Source organism: Saccopteryx bilineata, chromosome 2, assembly GCF_036850765.1.
Source record: "Saccopteryx bilineata isolate mSacBil1 chromosome 2, mSacBil1_pri_phased_curated, whole genome shotgun sequence".
NCBI lineage: Eukaryota > Metazoa > Chordata > Mammalia > Chiroptera > Emballonuridae > Saccopteryx > Saccopteryx bilineata.
Window position 1 is genome coordinate 38,119,511 of NC_089491.1, and position 21,639 is coordinate 38,141,149.

At 39.1% G+C, this 21,639-nt stretch overlaps 1 protein-coding gene across 1 annotated transcript in view; it reads right to left on the reverse strand.

Annotated features, from left to right (window-relative positions):
• The window catches only part of LOC136324243 (phospholipid-transporting ATPase FetA-like), a 165,122-nt gene that overhangs the window by 97,383 nt on the left and 46,100 nt on the right, over positions 1–21,639 (reverse strand). The window contains exons 4-6 of the mRNA XM_066256826.1: positions 7,907–7,986; positions 1,595–1,708; positions 687–785 (exon numbers count right to left, since the gene is read on the reverse strand). Of these exons, the coding sequence (XP_066112923.1) occupies positions 687–785; positions 1,595–1,708; positions 7,907–7,986 (293 nt within the window). The remainder of the gene's footprint in view (positions 1–686; positions 786–1,594; positions 1,709–7,906; positions 7,987–21,639) is intronic.

The window sequence follows — 21,639 nt, forward strand, 5'->3', positions numbered from 1 at the left end:
GCTTCTCAAATTCCACTAGTAGGCATTGTACTGCGTCCTCACCCTTACTCTTCTATGACAGCCTGCTGTAAGGAGCAAAGAGGAAGCCGTCAGCACTCACTAGGAGCCAGTTTCTCCCTCCAGGGACAGGAAAAGAGTCAGTCTCTGATTAAGCATGTCATAAGGCTCTCTAAATCCATAGGGTTCCTAGCTGTGCATACCTAACAGAATTGAAAGTTGGAAAGGGAAAAAGGAAGAACTAGGGAGGAAAAATGAAATGTGCAAAAGGAAAATAAGAACAGGGAAAAGAGGGAGGAGGAGACAGAGGGATAAAGGAAAAATAGATACAAAAATAAGAGAAGAGGGAATGGAGAAAGGAGAGAAAACCTAGAGAAAGCTAAGAGGGGAGCGAAAGAAGAGGTGGTTATTAAAAAAGAGATGGAATGAAGCCTGGAAAGGGGCTAAAAGTGGTGGTAGCAGGAAGACACAGAGTGGCCTTGCACTGCCCCTTTCTGGCCATGCACAGACCACCAATACTGGGCCTACAAAAATTACATATTCCTCTGGAATAGATAACGAAACAATGGAAACATCTCCTTCCATTCAGTGCTTCTTCCTAGTGCTAATATACAGTTCTGGGAAGTCCTTCTTGCCCCGCAGCCTGACTAGGTCCAGTGAGAAACTAAAGGCCTAGAAAGCCACTTTACCAGGTCATCAACGGCATCCTTCACTGCTGTTATGGCCAGCACCACTATCAGGGGTATTACAGTTGTGTAACATGCCAAGGAGGAGATCTGGGGAATCAGCTGTGAGAGGAGAGAGGAGAGAAATTCGGGTCAGAAAGCTTAAAAGACAATATATTCCCCCCACCCCAACACCATTTTCACCACCACAGGTTCATAATAAATTCAACTATCCTTGTTGCTTTCCACTGTTTGTAGCCTTCATATAACCCCCCCCCCAATATAAGTAAACATCTCCCAAGAAAGAAGGAAAAGAGACTGCAAATTGCTACCTCTCTGTCCTGAACTCGACTACATTTGTCTTGATGGCAGAGTCATTTATCTTGTGATAATAAAGGTGTGTGTGTGGGGGGGCAGGATAGGGAAGTAGGAGTGGACATGGGAATCCACATACCCTCCATACCCCTTCTGCACAAGGGAAATGAGATGATCTGTTCCTCTCTCCTAATTTGGGCCTATCCTGCCCTGTTCCCTTGCCCTGTGCTGGTACTTTTATGGTCAGACCACCCTTCTTCCTTAGCACTCGTGCATTTTATCTTCTTCAGGTAGGAACAGGGTTGTAACTGTGGTGGAGGTGAAGAGTCTATAGCCCCCTATGGTCAAGCTGAATGGTAGCCATGTGGACATAATGAGGAGGCTACGCTTCCTTGGAAGCCAGTGACCTTGTCTCCTTTCTCTTGTATAGGCTTGTTTCATCCTGGTTAATCCTGACCACAGCTACTCTAAGGACTGGCCTGAGGTCCCAGCCATCTATTTGCTTGTTATCTACTGAGAGGAGGCCATTCTCAGTTTGGGGAGGAGGACTGCTTACACAAGCTGACCTCAGAGAGGTTGATAAAATGTTCTGTGGAAAAGTTCCCAAAAGGCAATACCTGCAGAATTAGCAAAATGAGAAAATATGCATTGGCGAGTCTCTGGAACTGTTCAAATAGGTTCAGGGGCAAAAAGTTAAAGATACTATATTTTGAGGTCTTGATGGCATTGTTCTGTGAGTAAAAGAAAACAAGTACAATTAGAGAAACAAAACACCCCCACTTCCCAGTCTTAACAAAAAGAACCAAGGCACCTGACTGGTGGTGGCACAGTGGATTGAACATTGGACTGGGATGCTGAGGGTTCCAGTTCAAACCTCAAGGTTGCCAGCTAGAGTGCGGCTCATCAGCTTGAACGCGGGCTTGCCAGTTTGAGCACAGAATCATCAACAAGATCCCAAAGTCTCTGGCTTGAGCCCAAGGTCACTGGCTTCAGCATGGGGTTAAGGTTCAGCCTGAGCCCCCAGCTCCAGTCAAGGAGAGAAGGAGAACCAATCAAAGAACAACTAAAGGGAAGCAACTATGAGTTGATGCTTCTCATCTCTCTCCTCACCCCCCTTTCCTGTCTTTCTCTCTATGAAAACAAACAAACAAACAAAACCAAGGCCACTCTGAAATGATAAAAAGCCACAGTTCCCACCAAAGGAAGGGAAAAAGTGTTTGTCTCCCACCATGTTTTCTTTGAAGCCTAGAGAGCAGTGGTTTTTAACCGCAGATCCGCCAGAAATTTCACGCTGGTCCGTGAAATAGAGTCTATAATCTTTATACAACATCAGGGTGGTTAACTCTTTCGCAGACCAGCACAAACTTTCTGGTCAACTGCCATGTGCCTGTGGACTACCACTGGTCTAGAGGATGCCAAGATGTCAAGGCTGATCAAATGGGCCTTTTTCTGGAGGCAGAATGTATTTCTGTCCTGGATAAAATTCTTTGTTTATTGATACTATTGATTGTAAGGTCGGTGGATAGAGGGATGGTCATCTTACACCGGTTTTCAGGACATCCAACCCCAATTTTCTTGCAGGAAGTTCCTGCTCTGTCCAGCGTTTTTCCTGCCAGATCTGGGTGCCAGGCTCCGCATGAGCCCCCCTCCTCTTATTCCCAAACCCCCAAACCCCTATCCAGAACCTGTGAACACGGCATTTAAAGTTTTTAACGGTCCCAACTAGTAGAAACAGGCCAAGGCTGGTCGCCAGGCCCCCATGCAGCAGAAAGTAACGCTCTAAACCCAAACTCTTGTGGCAACCCTGAGGCCAGTAGAGCCACCAGCAGCTTGCTTTAAGTATGGCAAGCAGGACCACTGGTCCCGGCAGGAACCCTGCCAGCGGCTGCCCACTCAGCCCCGCCCTGACTGCAAGCAGCCCAGTCACTGGCGGAGTGATTGCCCCTTTGGGCAACAGGTTTTTCCTCAGTGCCTCTACGTGGAGGACAAGCCGCCCGAATGGGAAGACCAATCCAGCCCGGTGGGTGCATCACTTGAACTCCTAGGACACGGCCTGGACTCGGAGAACCCAGGGTTCTGCAACAAGTGGGTAAGTCCATCTAATTTCTTATGGACATGGGGGCTGCCTTCTCTATTTTTGCCTTCATACTCTGGACCTCTAGCTCCCTCACAGGTTTTGGTTATGGGAATGGATGGGACTCTCTTCCTTTCCCCTTTTTACGCCACTCCTGACATGCAGTTTTGCCTCCAGCTTGCCTCCTTACAGGACCACTGGCAGTCGGAACCACTGGACTCCATCCATCTCCAGCTCATCAAAAGGCTGGACCCTGCAAATTCCCCTATTACTCCTCTCTTTTTTTTTTAAATCCTTACAGGACTGCATCCGCGAAGTTTCTCCAATCATGGCCACACAGATGTTCCTCCTGACACCCCTCAAAGCCACCATCTTCTAATCTCCCCTCCCCACAACGCCCCTATTCAGCAGGAAGTAGCCAGATGAATAAACGGCGCCCCTTTTTCTATTTAACACAAAAGGTCAGAATGTAAGGTCGGTGGATAGAGGGATGGTCATGTGGGTAACTCAGACCCACCCACTTTGGCTAGGACCACCCACAATCAAGCCCGCCAAAGGAAGCTTCCCAGGAACTATTTGGAAAGAAGCGATTGTCTGCCAGCCAGTGAAATTTCACCACGTCATAGTAGCTCCACTTCCCTAGAGGGACCCTTTAAATATCTCCCATGCGGTTTAATCTGTGCAACTTCTCTGGCCTCCATCTTTCTTCGGGGTCAGGGAACCTTGCCGGGCGGGATGCATGCTCTGTACTCAATAAAGCCTTTTACTAGCTCACACTTTGCGGCTCCGAGCCCCGTTCCTTCCTTCTCGGCAGGGAAAAATACCTTACATTGATAATGACAATAACATCAAAAACAACGAAAACTTACACTTACTGAATACTTATTACATACAAAGCATTGCTCATCATTATTATATGTAGCAACTTATTTAATCCTGAGGGATTACTATATGATCACCTGTTTAGGATGAGTAAACTGAGGCACTGAAGTTATGTGCCGAAGGTCACACAGCTAGTTGCAGAGTTTGGATCATGTTGTCCCCTGAAACTCATTAACTGTGTAGCTATCCAAATACTTTTATTTCTTTTTTTTCTTTGTAATTTTATTTTTTGATTTTAGACAAAGGAGAGAGAGAAAGAAAGAAAGGCGGAGGTGGGGGGAGGAGCAGGAAGCATCAATTCATAGTTGCTTCTCACATGTGCCAAGCCTGGGGTTTCAAACTGGTGACCTGAGTGTTACAGGTCGATGCTTTATCCACTGAGCCACCACAGGTCAGACCAAATACTTTTCTTTCTTAGAATCACAAATCCTTCCGCTTCATCTTAATCTCTGGCCCCTGAGGTTCTCCTTAGTTCTACAAAGGCAAATCCTCCATTTGTGTTAGTTCCTCTCCAGAGTTCTCTAATAAAGCTTTTGTTAGCTGGACAAACACATTTTGGTGTGCCTTTATATGCTAGTTTCATTGTTGAAGGATGACAGATGCCAAAAGCAAATTACTGTCATTCAGCCTTAGCCCAACTGAAGGTTCCTACACTGACTAGAGTCAGCATTAGAAAATCACCTGCTTCTTAACGGTCCTGAAAGAGTTTAAACAGTTTTGGCCTACATGTAAGCTATTATTTTGCTAACTTGCTACCTCTTCAGTCCTGATCTCAAGATGTTGGCAAGACCATCTTACTTTCTATCTTTGGTCTTTAATTTTTTTTACCTAACTTGTTGTAGGAGCTTGAATCTAAGAGCTCAAGAAAAATAGAGGAATGAGACCAAGTAATTCCCTAAGAACAGGGCTTCTCCCCTACCTCTTCTATCTATAAGGCCTAAACAAAAGAATAAATCCACTTACAGGTCTAGAGTACAGATACTGCTCAAGTATAAAGAATCTTGCTAGGCATTGTCTTAGGAAAGCATTACAATCCTCTTGTAGAACAAAATTCATTCAGTCTGAAGGCTAACACTTGTCCAGGAAGGCTAGATAGACTACCCAGCCAAGACTTGCCCAACATCTATTTCCCACAGGAAGAGAAATGGGTAAAATAGCTTAGCACTTAGGAGTTAAGAGATGCAAGCCAAAACTAAGATTTCCTTGGTGTTCTTCCATTATTTTTTCCATAATTTTTCTAATTAACAATCAGTTGAACATTATACATTTCTGAAGGCATGCTCTGTTCACAGATCTATGTTGGACTATACTAATTGAGGCTGAAAAAGAATTAAACAAGTTCTATTACTAAATGATCTAAAAGGGCCCTTCTAGCCCTGTATTATTCTAATACAGAAATAGTTTTCTTTGATCATAAGATACTCTGGATTTCTTGGAGTCTAAGTCCAGATGGTTCTGATACTTAGACACAAAGATCTTTTGATCTTTTGCCTTATTGAAGCAGCTGACAGTCACTATTGATTTTCCATTTGATTTTATAACTAATTAATGTATTTTGTGTTCTATCATCTTGGGTAGCATTTGTTTACTAAAACAAAGACAAAAGCCATGCTGATTCTGTCTCAAGACAGAAGTATCAGTATCTTTACTGAACTGGCAACTAGAGTGTTTTGTTCTACTCTTAAATGTCAAATCAGAAGTAATGTCTCAAGAATGTAGAATATTTGCTTAACTATGAACTTCCTCCGTGTTTAGTCATTTTGGCCATGTGATAAAATTTAAGCATGACAGAGGTGGTGGATTTTGGTTTGGGCAGTACACTTGATTGATGGCTAAATGGGGGAATGCAGGAGAACAGAAGGCCAAGGAACTTGGTGGGAATCAGTATTTAGAGGTTGAGAGGAGGAAAATGAGTAGGAATAGAAGAAATTAGAAATAAAGGAGGAAAATGAACAATGCCTAGGGCTAGGGAAATGAAATGGTTGTTAAATATATAAGAATCAGTCACATCTGTTTATTTACTAACTATTTAGCATATATTCATTGAATGCCATTTATGTGCCAAATACTGTGTTAAAAAACTATGGGTACAGACTGATAAGACTTGTTCCCCTTTTATAAGGGGTAACAGTTTCTTGGAGAAAGAAACCTAACATTTTTCACAAGCATACTTAATTCCTATAACCACCATGTAAGGTGGTTAAGGACATAATTATTATGTACTTTTTATAGGTGAGAGAACTGAAAATTAGAGAAGTTTACATAAGAATGAAAGGTTAGTAAGGAGTAGAGCTGTGTTCAAACTCTGATCTGTCTGAGATCAAAACCTAATGTCACTGCACCACAATGCTCTTTAAGCAGGTCTAGAAGACAGTAGGAGAAAACCTGCTCCCATGGCTATACCCTGAACACTGTTATTTTTCAGAACCTCTCTAACTCAAAAAGCATAAACTAATATCCTACAAAGACTGCAAATATGTATGTCTATATGTATATTTTTATATACTTATAGTATATGACCGTAAACCTTCACTTAATATGATTGATAGATTCTGCAATTTTAAGTGAAAGATATATAATGAAACCAATTTTACCACAGACTAGTTGATATTAACAAGATTTTAATTCCTACAGCATCTCATCAATGTTATAATGAAACAAACAATGTTATTTGAGGATCTGTTATGTATAGAGACACATAGATACATGTGCACAAAATAACAAATCTATAAAAGCATTGCTTATAATTGTGAACGACTGGAAACAATTCAGATGTGGATTATGAGGAACTGGTTATATAAACTATGCTAAGTTTGCATACAAAATACTATGCAGCTGAAATAAGGAAGAAAAAAGCTATTATGAAATTATGATTATGAAAAGATCACTAGAGCATATTGTTAAGGTTCACAGAAAGTGGAAAAATAAGAATATACACTTGTATTTGTTTTATTTGCACAAAAAAGCATTCATGACTATACAAGAAACTAATAAAGGGGATTCTCTATGGGGAGCAGATGTGGGGAAGCATAAGGTGCTGAAGCATGACTTTTCAATATATGTATTTTTATGAGTTACTTACTCATAAATAAATAAATAAGTGAAAAATGAACAGTTGATCAGAAATTAGGCAAAGATCATTAATAAGCAGTTTCCAGAAAAAGAAATTCAAAAGGCTAATTAACATGAAAAGATTAATCATCTCACTCAAAACTAAGGAAAGATAGATAACAAAATGTCATTTTTCATCTATGACCTGGCGAAGATGAGAAAGATTGATAATACCCAGTTTGGCAGGGATATGGAGATGTGAGCAATCTCTACTATATATAGAAATATAAAATGGGTATAATCTTTTTAGAGGGAAATCTGGCCATATGTATCAAAATTTTTAATGTGTTTTCTTTTGACCCAGCCAATTCACTTTTAGAAAACTCTCATGAGATATAGTCACACTAATGTGCTGAAAAACATGTACGGTTCATTCAGGACCATATATCACAGCAGTACAGTGGAAACTTTTTATGGAGGGAATATGAATGAAGACATTTTAAATGTTCATCAAAAGGAAACTGGTTAAGTAAAATAAGGTATATCAGTATAATGGAAAACTATGCTGTTATTAAATGAATTAGGTAGATCTATATGTATTATAATAGATGTCTAAATGAAAAAAAGAAAATTGTGGAACTAAGCCTTCATCTGTACAATAAAAAGCTACAGTATTTCTTTTCTAGGAGTTATATATAAAACCCCAAATATGAAATATATTATTCCCTGAGCCTAGGTTACTGGATGAATTTTGGTTCTGAACCCTCGCTGTGCGAGCCCTCATTGTGTAGGAGTGTAAAAAATAATTAGAAGCTAAGTTATAGAATCTACATCTTCAAGAAGTTCCTGTCGCACCAACAAAGGGGAATATTAGAGGAGAATTTCAGCCCCCTTCTGAAATAGCCAGAGACCTAATACTCACTGGGTATCCAAATGTAGTGTTGAATTTTTTGTTGTTGGCTTGCAGATATCTTGTTCTATTATCTTGCAGACATTCTTGTTCTAAGAAAGAGGAGAAAAATGATGAGAAGGATGCCCTTCTACAGACCAGCCTGAGATGCTGGCCATGAGTGAAGACTTCACTAGATCCTCACACTTTATCATTGGGGAGATCTGTCTACAAATGAGATTTTGTCTCTTTAGTTGAAGAATTAAGAAACACAGTAAAAATGAAGATCCTCAAGTGTTTAAGCTGTCTCAAGGCAACAGGACAAGTAATTTCTGAGTTCTCCACTATTAATGTTTCCAGTAAATACTAGGTTATGTCTCCACAGACAACAGGAAGGCCTGCATCAACATTACTGTTAAACACAGAAACCCAACCGACCCTCCCTCACAGGTTAATTTCAGTATCTTAATTTGCTTAACTGAATTTAAATTAATAAACCATTACGAGCATCTATTGCACAGAAGCCAGTGTGCTAGATGCTATGGGGGCAGGATAAAAAGATGAGTAAGACAGAGTACCTGAGTTCAAGGGACTTGTGGTTCAGTAGGAGTAAGCTGATAACTATAACATATGACAAAATCATCACATCAAAACACATAGGTGCTATGAACTGTAGTATTACAAATAGTGAGCTCATTACCATGTTATGAAAAATCTTAAAAATATATATTAATAATAGATTTTTCTGCTCTGAATGAAATACTCCTGTAGTCTCTTCAATTCTTCCTTGGTTCAAAAAACATTTACTGAGTTCTTGAGAGGTGTTAGGTCCTGTGCTAGGTCTTAGGGTTACACTATCCCTGACCATATTTATCCCCCAAGTGGGGAAGATAAATATAAAATTTCGATCTAATGTAAGGGCAGTGACATCAGCAAGAATAGGGTGTTAGAAATACACAGAAGAGGGCATAGAAGTAAGGAAAAGTCGAATATGGAAGTGTTTCTGGAAGAGAACATGCCTGAATTATTTGGGCAATATGATGTGAGTGCTTCCCATTCTCTTGAGCCTGGATAGTACATATACCAAACAACCTAGAATTTGGCTTGACATTACTCCTAAACCTTCTACCCTTAATCATTCTAGAAATTCCTAGACTATGTTTCCAAATAATTTGTCTCCTCAGAGAGTGGGTTATAGCAACCCCTCTGCCTTTGAGTTACACTGAGTGTCTATTTTGAAGCTCTTCCAGCCTTCTAACATCTTCCTTGACTCATGGCTCCCAAATTAGAAATTTCCTTCTTTGGTCCTCAAAGATTTTTACTCTAGGCTATAGACTCCTTGATCTTGAACTCACTTGCCTCATCCCTCTAAGGGAAGTCTCTGGCTCCAGGTCTTAGAAACCCAACCCTGCAACTGTTCAAAAGTTGTTATTTTTTGAGATATAATTCACATAATATAAAATTTGCCTTGTTAAAATGTACAATACAGTGATTTTTAGTACACTTATGATGTTATTCAATCATTACCACTAATTCAGAACATTTGTATCTCCCCCAAAAGATAACTCATACCCAATCCCCCCTTTTGTCCCTGACAAACATTGTATTTTATCTCTGGATTTGTCTACTCTGACATTTCATATAAATAGAATAATATGTGGCCTATTGTGACTAGCTTGTTTCATTTAGCAGGTTTTGAAGGCTCATTCATGTTATAGCCTGTATCAGTATTTCATTCCTCTTTATGACTGAACAATATTCCACTACGTGAATATACCACGTTTGTTTATCCTTCATCCACTGATGAACATTTGGGTTGTTTCATTTCTTGGCTATCATAAATAAGGTTGTTATGAACATTCATGTACAAGTTTTTGTGTGGATGTATTTTCATTTCTCCTGGGAGTATATCTAGGAGTAGAATTACTTGATTGTATGACAATTCTGTGTCTCTAACTTTATGAGGAACTGTCAAACAGTTTTCACAGCAGTTACACTATTTTACATTCCTCCCACAATGGTTTTGTATTTTAACCATCTTAGTGGATGTGAAATAGCATTTCATTATGGTTTTGATTTGCATTTCCCTAATGACTATAATGATTTGAATATCTTTTTTATGGGCTTATTAAACATTTATATATTTTCTTTAAAGAAATGATTATTCATATTCTTTGCCTATTTTTAAACTAGGTTAATTTTTTAAATCATTGAGATAGAAGATTTTTTTACATATACATTCTGGATAGAAGTCACTTATAATGTATATGATTTATAAATATTTTCTCTCAGTCTGGTTTTAAATGTCATTTTTATAATGTACTAAATTTTTTAAAAATTCATTTTAGAGAGGGAAGGGGGAGTGGGAGAGAGGGAGAGACACACACACACACACACACACACACACAGAAGGTGGAGAGGAACAGGAAGCATCAACTCTCATATGTGCCTTGACTGGGTGAGCCCAGGGTTTTGAACTGGCAACCTCAGCATTCCAGGCTGATGCTTTATCCACTGCATCACCACAAGTCAGGCTATAATGTACTAAATTTTAACATTAAATATGATTCTGGGTTTTGTATTATTTTCCATTGTTCTAGCCATCTTTTAAATTATGTAACTTTTAATATTGAATAGAAAATTTTCTTGGCTTTTCTTGTCTATTCTCTCTTCCAGATAAACTTCAAAATCACTTTGTCTGGTTCCCTCAAGATTGGAGTTTTGCTTAGAAAGGAAGACAAACAGAATTTAATTACTAAAGTCCTGGAAACCGACTGAAAGTGGGTTAATGGAGGCAGAGCTCCCTCCATGGGAAAAACAGTTAGGGGTGGGAAACTATAGTACATTTCTCAGGAGGCTAAAGTCAGAGACTTTTATAAGATAGCTGAGGAAAGAGTCAGAGATCTTTATTGTTCTTCATGTAATTTCTTCCATTTCTCCTCTAGTTCTCAGCAAAATTACTAAACATCACGGAGTTAGAACATGAGTAAGTTTCCTATAGAAAATATCTAAGGGGCTGAAGTTGCACATTGGGCAGTGTAGAAACAGAATTATGAGGAAGTTTGGGGGTTTGCACAAATTGCGGGACAGGTGAAACTGGGATGTTTAGCCAAGAATTTTAGATTTGGATTACACAGACAAATTTGAATCGAGTAGACATTTTTGCATTATTAGTTCCCCACACAGTAACATATGATACCCCTGTGGGGAAGATACAGAGAGACTTGTTGGTCTCTCTGTGAAGCCACTCCCCTGTGCAGGACGATCATGTCTGTATAATCTCCTTGTTAGCAATTCATAAACTGGGGGCTATGAGTATTCCCTGGATTAGGTTTACCACTCAGCTAAGAAGCCTGTAGTTTGTTTTATTGCACTACACTAGTACATTTCTTTCTTGTTGTTTCCTCTTTGTGATTACTAGCATTACTTGAATAAAGATGGGGGAAATGAGGTTGCAGGACTGGGTAAAAATAGTGAAGGGATTAAGCAAAAAATAAAATCTTTATAAACATAGTATGGTGATTACCAGAGGGAAAGGGAATGGGGAAAGTAGAAAGTGTAAAAGAGAATAAATGGTGATGGAAGGAGACCTGATTTGGGGTGGTGAACACGCAATACAATATACAAGATGGGACTAAAGTAGATTTATAGTTGTGAGTATGCAAAACAGTTTATTCTTGAATTATTACTTATTAACTATATTGTTTTCCATACAAATAACTGTAAACTTACTTTTGCCTCAACCTGTACAGATATATTATAAAATTATACACTTGAAACCTACATATTTTTGTTAGCAAGAAAGAGAGAGAGAGAAAGAGAGGAGGAAAGACAGGAAGGAAGAGAGATGAGAAGCATCAACTTGTAGTTGTGGCTCCATAGTTGTTTATTGATTGCTTTCTCATACGTGCCTTGACCCAAGAGGCTCCAGCTGAGCCAGTAATCTCTTGCTCAAGCCAGTGACCTTGGGTTCAAGCCAGCAACCATGGGATCATGTTGATGATCCCATGCACAAGTCAATAACCCCAGGCCCAAGCTGGTGAGCTGTGCTCAAGCCAGCCACCTCAGGGTTTCGAACCTGGGACCTCAGTGTCCCAGGTCAATGATCTATCCACTGAACCACCACTGGTTAGGCAAAAACTTATGTAATTTTATTAACTACTACCACTTTAATAAATTCAATAAAAATAAAACAAAACAAAAGATGGGGAAAATTGAGATGAGATTGATAGGATGTTTTGTGATACCTTGTTTTGACTCATTAGTGGCTTACTTGCAACATTGTGATACAAGAGTTTCTGCTAACCATTGTAGTTTAGGTCATCCAAAGCAGTGGAATATGAATGGCTCAGATAATTTAGCTGCAACTATGATTCAGAGTTGCAGCAAGGCCTATGCTCTTTGTGCAAGGACTTTTCAGGGGCCCAAATAACTGCTTGATTAGGGCAGAGTAACAGAGCAAGTATTGGTGTTTCTGCCAGTAGTGAGATGATCCCATCCTGGCCCTGGCCAGTTGGCTCAGTGGTAGAGTGTCAGCCTGGCGTGTGGATGTCCCTGGTTTGAATCCTGGTCAGGGCAAACAGGAGAAGCTCCCATCTACTTCTCCCCCCCACTCGCTTCTCTCTCTCTCTCTCTTCCCCTCCTGCAGCTATGGCTCAGATTGGAGTGAGTTGGCCCCAGGCGCTGAGGATGGCTCCATGGCCTTGGCCTCAGGCACTAAGAAGAGCTCTAATGCCCTAGATGGGCAGAGCATGGCCCCATAGTGGGCTTGCAGGGTTGAACCCAGTCAGAGCCCATGTGGATGTCTGTCTCTATCTCCTCTTCTCTCACTGAATTAAAAAGAAGAAAAGAAGACTATCCAATCCCTGAGCAGGCTGATTTTCTACTAAATTTATATTCAATTTGCTCAGGCACTGCTCATTTTGGGTTTACCAGACTATTCTCTCTAAACCCACCAACCCCAAGGCATACATGGAATCCAGGCTCTGTACAGCAACTGAATACATACCTCCCTCTTTGAGTTTAAGAGCAAAGTAAAGCAGGTAGATATCAAAGTTCAAAGCCTGAGCTGGTGGAAACAGACTGAGACTCCAGAGTGGAGGCAGGATGAACCTTCACCTAGTTCTGGCTCTTTGATACCAGATCTGCCATGAAAGAAGACAAAGGCAAAAGGAGAGTAGAATTTTCACGGGATTGGGGTGGGGTGAGGAATTGAGAGTTAGAAAGTCAGATTTCATAAAATACCTCTATAAAAGAAAAAGCAGGAGTAATGAGAAAAATGGTTAAAACTTTGGTTTGTAACAGCCAGCCTACAAGAAGAAGCTGAAAGTCCGAGAGAAAAAGAACACAAGCTTAAGGAACAAAAGCGGTCAGTCATGTTTGCGATAATAAAGGCAGGAAAAATATTTTCAGGCTGGATAATATAAATATGTTTAATTCAAGATTCCCTAGGGCTTGTGAATACTGTTAAGAAAAGATTGAGATGACTGTTTTTCTCATTACTTTTTAATTCAAAGTGAAACAAGAGTGACAAAACGTGAATTATGGATGACAAGTTAGAACTACAGAAGATTGGAAATTAGCTTAGACAAACAGAGTCTATCTAGGACAGCGTCTAGTTAAAGAGGTCTGGGATATGAAATTCAGGAGGACAAACACCTGGCTCTAGTCTCTAACAATTGCAGAAAATGCATCTTTCACTGGGAACTGAGGGTTGAGTCTACAGCCTTTTCAGCAAAGGCCTGGTTTCACAAAGACCTGTGTTGGGAGCTGGCCTGGGAGTAATAAAATCATTGAGCCTGACCAGGCGGTGGCGCAGTGGATAGAGCGTTGGACTGGGGTGCAGAAAACCCAGGTTCGAGACCCCGAGGGCGCCAGCTTGAGCGCAGGCTCATCTGGCTTGAGCAAAAAGCTCACCAGCTTAGACTCAAGGTCACTGACTTGAGCAAGGGGTTACGCGGTCTGCTGTAGCCCCACGGCAAAGGCACATATGAGAAAGCAATCAATGAACAACTAAGGTGTCACAACGAAAAACTGATGATTGATGCTTCTCATCTTTCTTTGTTCCTGTCTGTCTGTCCCTATCTATCCCTCTCTCTGACTCTCTCTCTGTCTCTTTAAAAAAAAAAAAAAAAAAAAAAAGTCATTGAACTAAAAAGGCCAGACATATTGGTGAAGCAAGACAACTTGGTTTTATAAAATGTGTATTGGGCTTAGAGTTTAAAAATATGGCAGGCTCCCACAGTGGTTAAGAAATTGGGCAATTGAGTCAAGCTGCCAGGGTTCAGATCTGGGTCCTCCACTTACCAGCTGTGTAGCCTTGAGGAAGTTACTTAACCTCTCTGAGACTTATTTTCTTCATCTGTAAAATGGAAATGATAATAATACCTACCCACAAGGTTACTGTAAGGATTAATAAATTAAGGTATGCAAAGCATTTTAGAACAATTCCTGGTATATTAAAAATGCTCATGCCCTGGCCAGGTACCTCAGTTGGTTTAGAGCATTGTCCTGAAATGCCAAGGTTGCAGGTTCAATCCCTGGTCAGGGCACATACAAGAATCAATCAATGAATGCATAAATAAGTGGAACAATAAATCGATATTTCTCTCTCTTTCCCTGCCTTTCTCTCTCTCTCTCTCTCTCTCCCTTCCTCTCTCTAAAATCAATCAATAAATAAAAACAATGCCCAGAAAGCCTTAGCTGTTATAGACAAGGCTCTATGACTAAATTGAGTGATTTATGGCAACTTACTTTCCATTTCTGGGCTTTAGTTTCCTCATGTGTAAAATCTACTTTATATGCTGATGTGAGGGTTAAATGAGATGGTAACTGTAAAGTGCCTACATAATTCCTGACACATCAAAGTGCTCATTAAATGATACATTGTTGTCCTTTACCTTATATGCTATGTCAAGGAGATTCTAAAACATTATTGACACAGTTGACTGTGCCCAAAGTAGATTTTGAACTTTCAGTGATCTCCTGTGATTTTACTAAGCTGATGCAGCCAGGAGAGAAGGAAGGGTACAAAAGCTAAAATCTTGTGAGGGGGAACTCTACTCAATCCCTTGGCAGGATGGTAGGAGAAGAAAAGTGTCAAAATAGAAGAAGCCTCTGTCTAAGGATGTCCTTAAAGCTTTGATTCAAATATCAGGGTGAGCCTGACCTGTGGTGGTGCAATGGATAAAGCGTAGACCTGGAATGCTGAGGTCACAGGTTTGAAACCCTAGGCTTGCCTGGTCAAGGCACATATGGGAGTTGATGCTTCCTGTTCCTCCCCCTTCTCTCTCTCCTCTCTCTCTAAAAATGAATAAATAAAACTAAAAATATATATTTCTGTAAAAAAATATGCCAGGGTGAAAAACTTAGCTCTTATGCAATCTTGATGTAATTCAACTTTAAGTCTTAGGGGTTAAAGCTACAGAAGACTGGAGTGTAGCCAAGACAAGAATATGACAGAAAGAAAAAGGAAAATGAGTTCTGTAAAAGGGAACTAGAGAAAGTCACATGAGGAAAGGTAAGTAGCCAGGAGGAAGAAGGAGGAAGAGAAAAAGGAAGGAAGGCCAGCTGGTCAGGTAGAAGTCAAGCTTAGGGGGTTCTGAGCAAATATCTCCTTGGTCACAGTGGGAAAGACATCACAAATGGGATTTTCTAGATAAAGAAAGAGCAGTGAGATGATCTTCAGGAGTGCAAGTCTAGTAGATTAGTTAAGGTCCCCACTCCTCACAGCACCAGACTCCTGGCTCAATTAAGCCCAGGTGCTGGTGAGAGAAACTGAGCAATGACCCTGGCTGACATTCCAAATCAACAGGCTTAGGTGATTTTGCTAAAGACACTTAATGCATGTGACTGAAATTTCTCCATCTCTAAAATTAAGTGAGGCTAGCTGCCAGGGGAAGGAAAACTGGCCAATTTCTAGAATTTTTAGTCAGATTAGTTAGAGTCAATTTACATTCAGAATACTGGAATTTCTTAGATCCCAAATGATCAGAATTTTCCTATGGTAGTCAAATATCATACTAAAATGATATAGCTATCAGTAGATTTAGCTAGCCATATAGCTTCCAGTCTTGGGTACACACAAAAAATTTACATTTCATCTCTCCAGACTTACCTCTAAAATATCTGGAGGATAGACAGAAGGTGAATGGGAAGAAGAGTCTGACCAGGCAGTGGCACAGTGGATAGAGTGTCGGAGTGGGATGCAGAGGACCCAGATTCGAGACCCCGAGGTCGCCAGCTTGAGGACAGGCTCATCTGGTTTGAGCAAAGCTCAGCAGATTGGACCCAAGGTCGCTGGCTCGAGCAAGGGGTTACTCGGTCTGCTGTAGCCCCACAGTCAAGGCACATATGAGAAAGCAATCAATGAACAACTAAGGTGTCACAACGAAAAACTAATGATTGATGCTTCTCATCTCTCTCTGTTCCTATCTGTCTGTCCCTATCTATCCGTCTCTCTGACTCTCTCTCTGTCTCTGTAAAAAAAAAAAGGGAAGAAGAGCTAAATGACATAGCACAGAATCATCACAGGAAAGACTAGAGTTTGTGATCCTATAGAAAAAAAATGAAACTAATTTGTTTTTTATCACCATTTCATTACATATTTCTAGTTCAGTAAGTTTATCCACAGCTATGTCTCATGATTTACATTCAGCTTACTTACCATACTTACAATATCATCTTCCCTCATTAAACAAAGAGCTCCTCAAAGATAGAGACTATGCCTTTTTTTCCTTTTTCTTTAAATATCTGCATCCCACTGCTTAGCTCAGTATTAGCTCCTTGGTTTAATAAAGATTTGTTGAATGAACAAATACCCAAGTGTACAGATGCTTAGAAACATGTTCTGTTAAATTTGGTCAGTTTTCTGTCCAAACATCTCCAATAGAGGATAATCACTTCCTCCTGTGGGAGTATCTACATAATCACAGAAAAGCTGGGATGAGAGAAACCCCAGCTAAGATGAATTCTTTGCTGCTCTTTCTAAGCTAAGCTCAGCAAACAGGAGGATATTCAGGATCAAAAAGAACCTGGAGAGAAAGCTAAGTCTTGAATGTCATGAAAAGACCAGTTCTTGAGCTACTATATATTGTAGATAGCTCTTCTGTTATCTTGGCCTTTGACCATCTCCTATAACTTCACTAATGCTGTGTGAGGTTAGCAGAAATAAGGCCAGAACTAATCATAGAACAAGATACTAAAGAAAATCAAACAGTAATAAAAGCAAACACATACCACCACCACCACCACGATAACCATGTTGGCCACCACCAAATCCTAATTTATTAACAGGGTACCATAGTAGATTGGTTTGACTTGGCACAGTTCAGGATGTGTTCAAAACCAAAGACCCCACCCATAATCCCCATAATCCTCCTGGAGACCTTTGGTTTTGATTTCTTCCCTTTCTTCTCCAAGGGAGAAGCTGACAAGGATATCATTCATGTTACTTCAGGCAGATGGAAGCTGGAAGTGGTACTTTGCCATCCTGACCTCAGGATATAGAACCAATGATTTCTCATCAATGTGGTAAAGGTAAATCAGTCATGTGTGATTGACTAGCTAGACATCACTTTGAATGCTTCTGAACATAAAATCCTTCTTGGGATAGGAGATGAGAGGTTGGAAAAGTTATATTAAAGGTAATCAGTTAGAAATAAAATGCCATTTACCAAAAGTTGGATCTAAAATTGCTAAAGAACCAATTTAACTCTAAGGGATTCAAAATTTAACTCCCTTAGTTTAGGGTTGCTAGATTTAGCAAATAAAAATAAACAAAATATGTCCCAAACATTATACGGGACATACTTACACTAAAAAAATTTATTCCCTCTTTACTGAAATTCCAATTTATTTTCTTTTTTAAAATTTTTTCTGAAATTATAATTTAACTGGGAATATATATTTTATCTGGCAACTCTGCCTCTGCTATTGAGATCAGAAAAAGTTCCTACAAATTAGTTCAATTATTGCTTTAAATTTTCTAAAAAATAGCATTTTAGAAACTAAAAACTTTATTTTTTAGATGTATGTTTTATTCTAAATGACTTTATTGAAATATAATAGACATAGTATACAATTCACCTATTTAAAATAAAAAGTATAATTCAATTGTATGTTCACACAGAGTTGTGCAAAACAGATGAGTATTTTTTGTGCTTATTTAAAGGTGGTATAATATCAGATTCTACTACTAAGGCTCTGATTAACTTTTTGGTCTATGCCCTCCTTTTTCCTGCTATTTCTTTTCTTCCTTTTTTCTTTTTCTTCTCTTTCCTTTTAGTTTCTCCCAATTATTTTCCTTTGTGATTACCCTTTTTTTATTTAATGATTTTTCAAATCACCTAAAGTAATACATAGATATATTTTAACTATAGAAGATCCAAAATCAGGAATACAGAGAGAGAAATATAAAGTTTCCTTTCTACTCCTCCCTTTCCTAAGGAAACCACTAACAGATTGGTGTATATCCCTTAGGCCCCTTCTATGTATTTACATATAAACATATATGTAAATACAAACACTGGTTATGGTGGTTTCTTTTTAAAAAACATGATATCCTACTATATGTATTGCTCTGCCAGTTGCTTTTTTCTTTTTATACAATGTATTTGAAATGTTACGATATCAATACATATAAATGTATCTCACCCTTTTGAATTTACTACCTTGCATTAGTTAACCATCTATCAGTAGGGGTTAATAATTTTAATTGCCTTATAGTGGTGGTGATGATGGAAATGATGACATTTGTAGATGTGTATGAGTGGTAAAGGAGAGAGAAAGAAGTGTGATAAATGGGACAGGCTTGCAAACTCTCCAGAATAAGAGGGAGCTTTGTAAGTACTGTGCTAGACGGATAATTTGGGAGAACCATGTAACATATATGCAAAACAGTAAAGCAATAGTTCAAGGAAGGATATAAATAAGATTTAAAATGTATTTTACAGGCCCAAAAAACTGAAATCACATGTCCACACAAAAACTTGTACATGAATATTTATAGCAGCATTGTTCATAATAGCCAAAAAGTGGAAACAACAAATGTCTCTCAAGTAATTGAATAGATAAACAAATTGTGGTATACCCATACAATGGAATGGTATTCAGCTATAAAAAGGAATGAATTGCTGATACATGCTGCAACATGGAAGAAACTTGAAAACATTAAGTGAAAGAAGCCAGTCACAAAAGGCCACATGTTGTATAATTCCATTTATGTCATGTCCAGAGTATGCAAATCTATAGAGAAAAAACTATATATCAGCAGTTGCCAGGGGTTAGGGGAGGCAGAGTTGGGAGTGATTGCTAATGGGTACAGGGTTTCTTTTTGGTGAAATTTTTTGGTTCTAAAATTAAATTATAGTCATGGTTGCAAAATTCTGTGAATATACTAAAACTCACTGAATTGTATGCTTTAGAAGGGTGAATTTCATGACATGTCAATTATATTTCAGTAAAACTTATTTTAAAAAACTGTTGAAACTAAGCACAATAGCAATTTAAGAAGAAAAAATAATGGTGGGGGTTAGGGTCACTGGTGGCTAGAATTGTTGGAGAAGGTTTCATGGAGAAGAATGTGCACTAAACCTAAAAGATGAATACAGGTCATTATAGACGTAGAGGACAGGTATCTAGACAGGAAGAAGAATTTAATGAATATGGCACGGAGACCAGGTAAGTTTTATGACAGTATACTAGGTAAGAAGAATCTAAAGGAGGGAGAAAATAAGACTATATAGGGTTAGGCTTTTAAGAGAGAATCCAAATAAATAAAGTCAGAAATGAAAGAGGTAACAATTGAAACCACAGATATATAAGAGATTGTAGAAAAACATTATGAATGACTATATAAAAACAAATTAGATAATCTGGATGAAAGAGGTAAATTCCCAGAAACATACCATCTTCCAAAACTGAATCAGGAAAAATCAGAGAATCTGAATAGACAAATTATAACTAGTGAAATTGAAGCAGTAATCAAAAAACTCCCAACAAACAGAAATCCTGGATCAGATGGCTTTACAGGTAAATTTCACCAAACATTCAAAGAATTAACACCTATCCTTATCAAACTATTCCAAAAAATTCAAGAGGAGTGAAGATTTCCAAGCTCATTTTACAAGGCCAGCATTATCCTAATTCCAAAACCAAATAAAGACTGTACGAAAGAAGAAAATTACAGGCCAATAACCCTGTTGAACATAGATGCTAAAATCCTCAAAAAATATTAGCAAACTAGATGTAACAAGATATTAAAAAGATCATACAGGCCCTGGCTGGTTGGCTCAGCAGTAGAGTCGGCCCGGTGTGTGGAAGTCCCAGGTTCGATTCCCGGCCAGGGCACACAGGAGAAGCACCCATCTGATTCTTCGCCCTTCCCCCCTCCTTCCTCTCTGTCTCTCTCTTCCCCTCCTGCAGTCAAGGCTCCACTGGAGCAAAGCTGGCCCAGGCACTGAGGATGGCTCCATGGCCTCCACCTCAGGCACTAGAATGGCTCTGATTGTAACGGAGCAACTCCCCAGAGGGGCCGAGCATTGCGCTCTGGCGGGCATGCCAGGTGGATCCTGGTCGGGCACATGTGGGAGTCTGTCTGCCTGCCTCCCCCCACTTCGGAAAAAAAAGAAACAAAAAACAATCATACACCATGATCAAGTGGGGTTTATTCCAGGGATGCAAGGATGGTACAGTATCCACAAATCAATAAATGTGGTACACCACATATATAAAATGAAGGATAAAAACCATATCAATAGCAGCAGAAAAGCAAAGTGAATACAGGGAACATACCTGGACATAATAAAGGCCATATATGACACACCAACAACCAACATAATAACATCATACTCAATGGGCAAAAATGAAAAGCAATCCCCTTAAGATCAGGAACAAAATAGGGGTGCCCCCTTTCACTACTCTTATCCATCATAGTTCTGGAAGTCCTAGCCACAGCAATCAGACAAGAAGAAAAAATAAAAAGCATCCAAACTGGAAAAGAAGAAGTAAAACTGTCATTATTTGCTGATGACATGATATTGTACATAGAAAACCTTAAAGTCTCAGTCAAAAAACTACTACATCTGATAAATGAATTTGGCAAGGTGGCAGGATATAAAATTAATATTCAGAAATCAGTGGCATTTTTATACACCAACAATAAATTGTTAGAAAGAAAAATTAAGGAAACAATTCTTGTCACTATTGCAACAACAAAAAAATAAAGTACCTAGGAATAAATTTAATCAAGGACATAAAAGACTTGTACTCAGAAAATTATAAGACATTGAAATGGAACCAAAAAAGAACATGAAGAGCCTCAGCAATCTTGAAAATGGAGAACAAAGTGGGAGGTATCACACTTCCTGATATCAAGTTATACTACATTGTCATCAACACAGCTTGGTACTGGCATAAGAACAGGCATACAGATCAATGGAACAGAACAGAGAACCCAGAAATAAACCCATGCCTTTACGGTCAACTGATATTTGACAAGGGAGACATGACAGATGCAGTAAAGACAGTCTCTTTAATAAATAGTGTTGGGAAAATTGGATATGTACATGCAAAAAAATAAAACTAGACCATCAACTTATACCATTCACAAGAACAAACTTAAAATGGATAAAAGACTTAAATGTAAGTTGTGAAACCATAAAAATCTTGGAAGAAAACATAGGTAGTAAACTCTCCAATATCTTTCGTCGCAATATTTTTGCCAATACATCTCCATGGGCAAGAGAAATAAAGGACAAAATAAACAA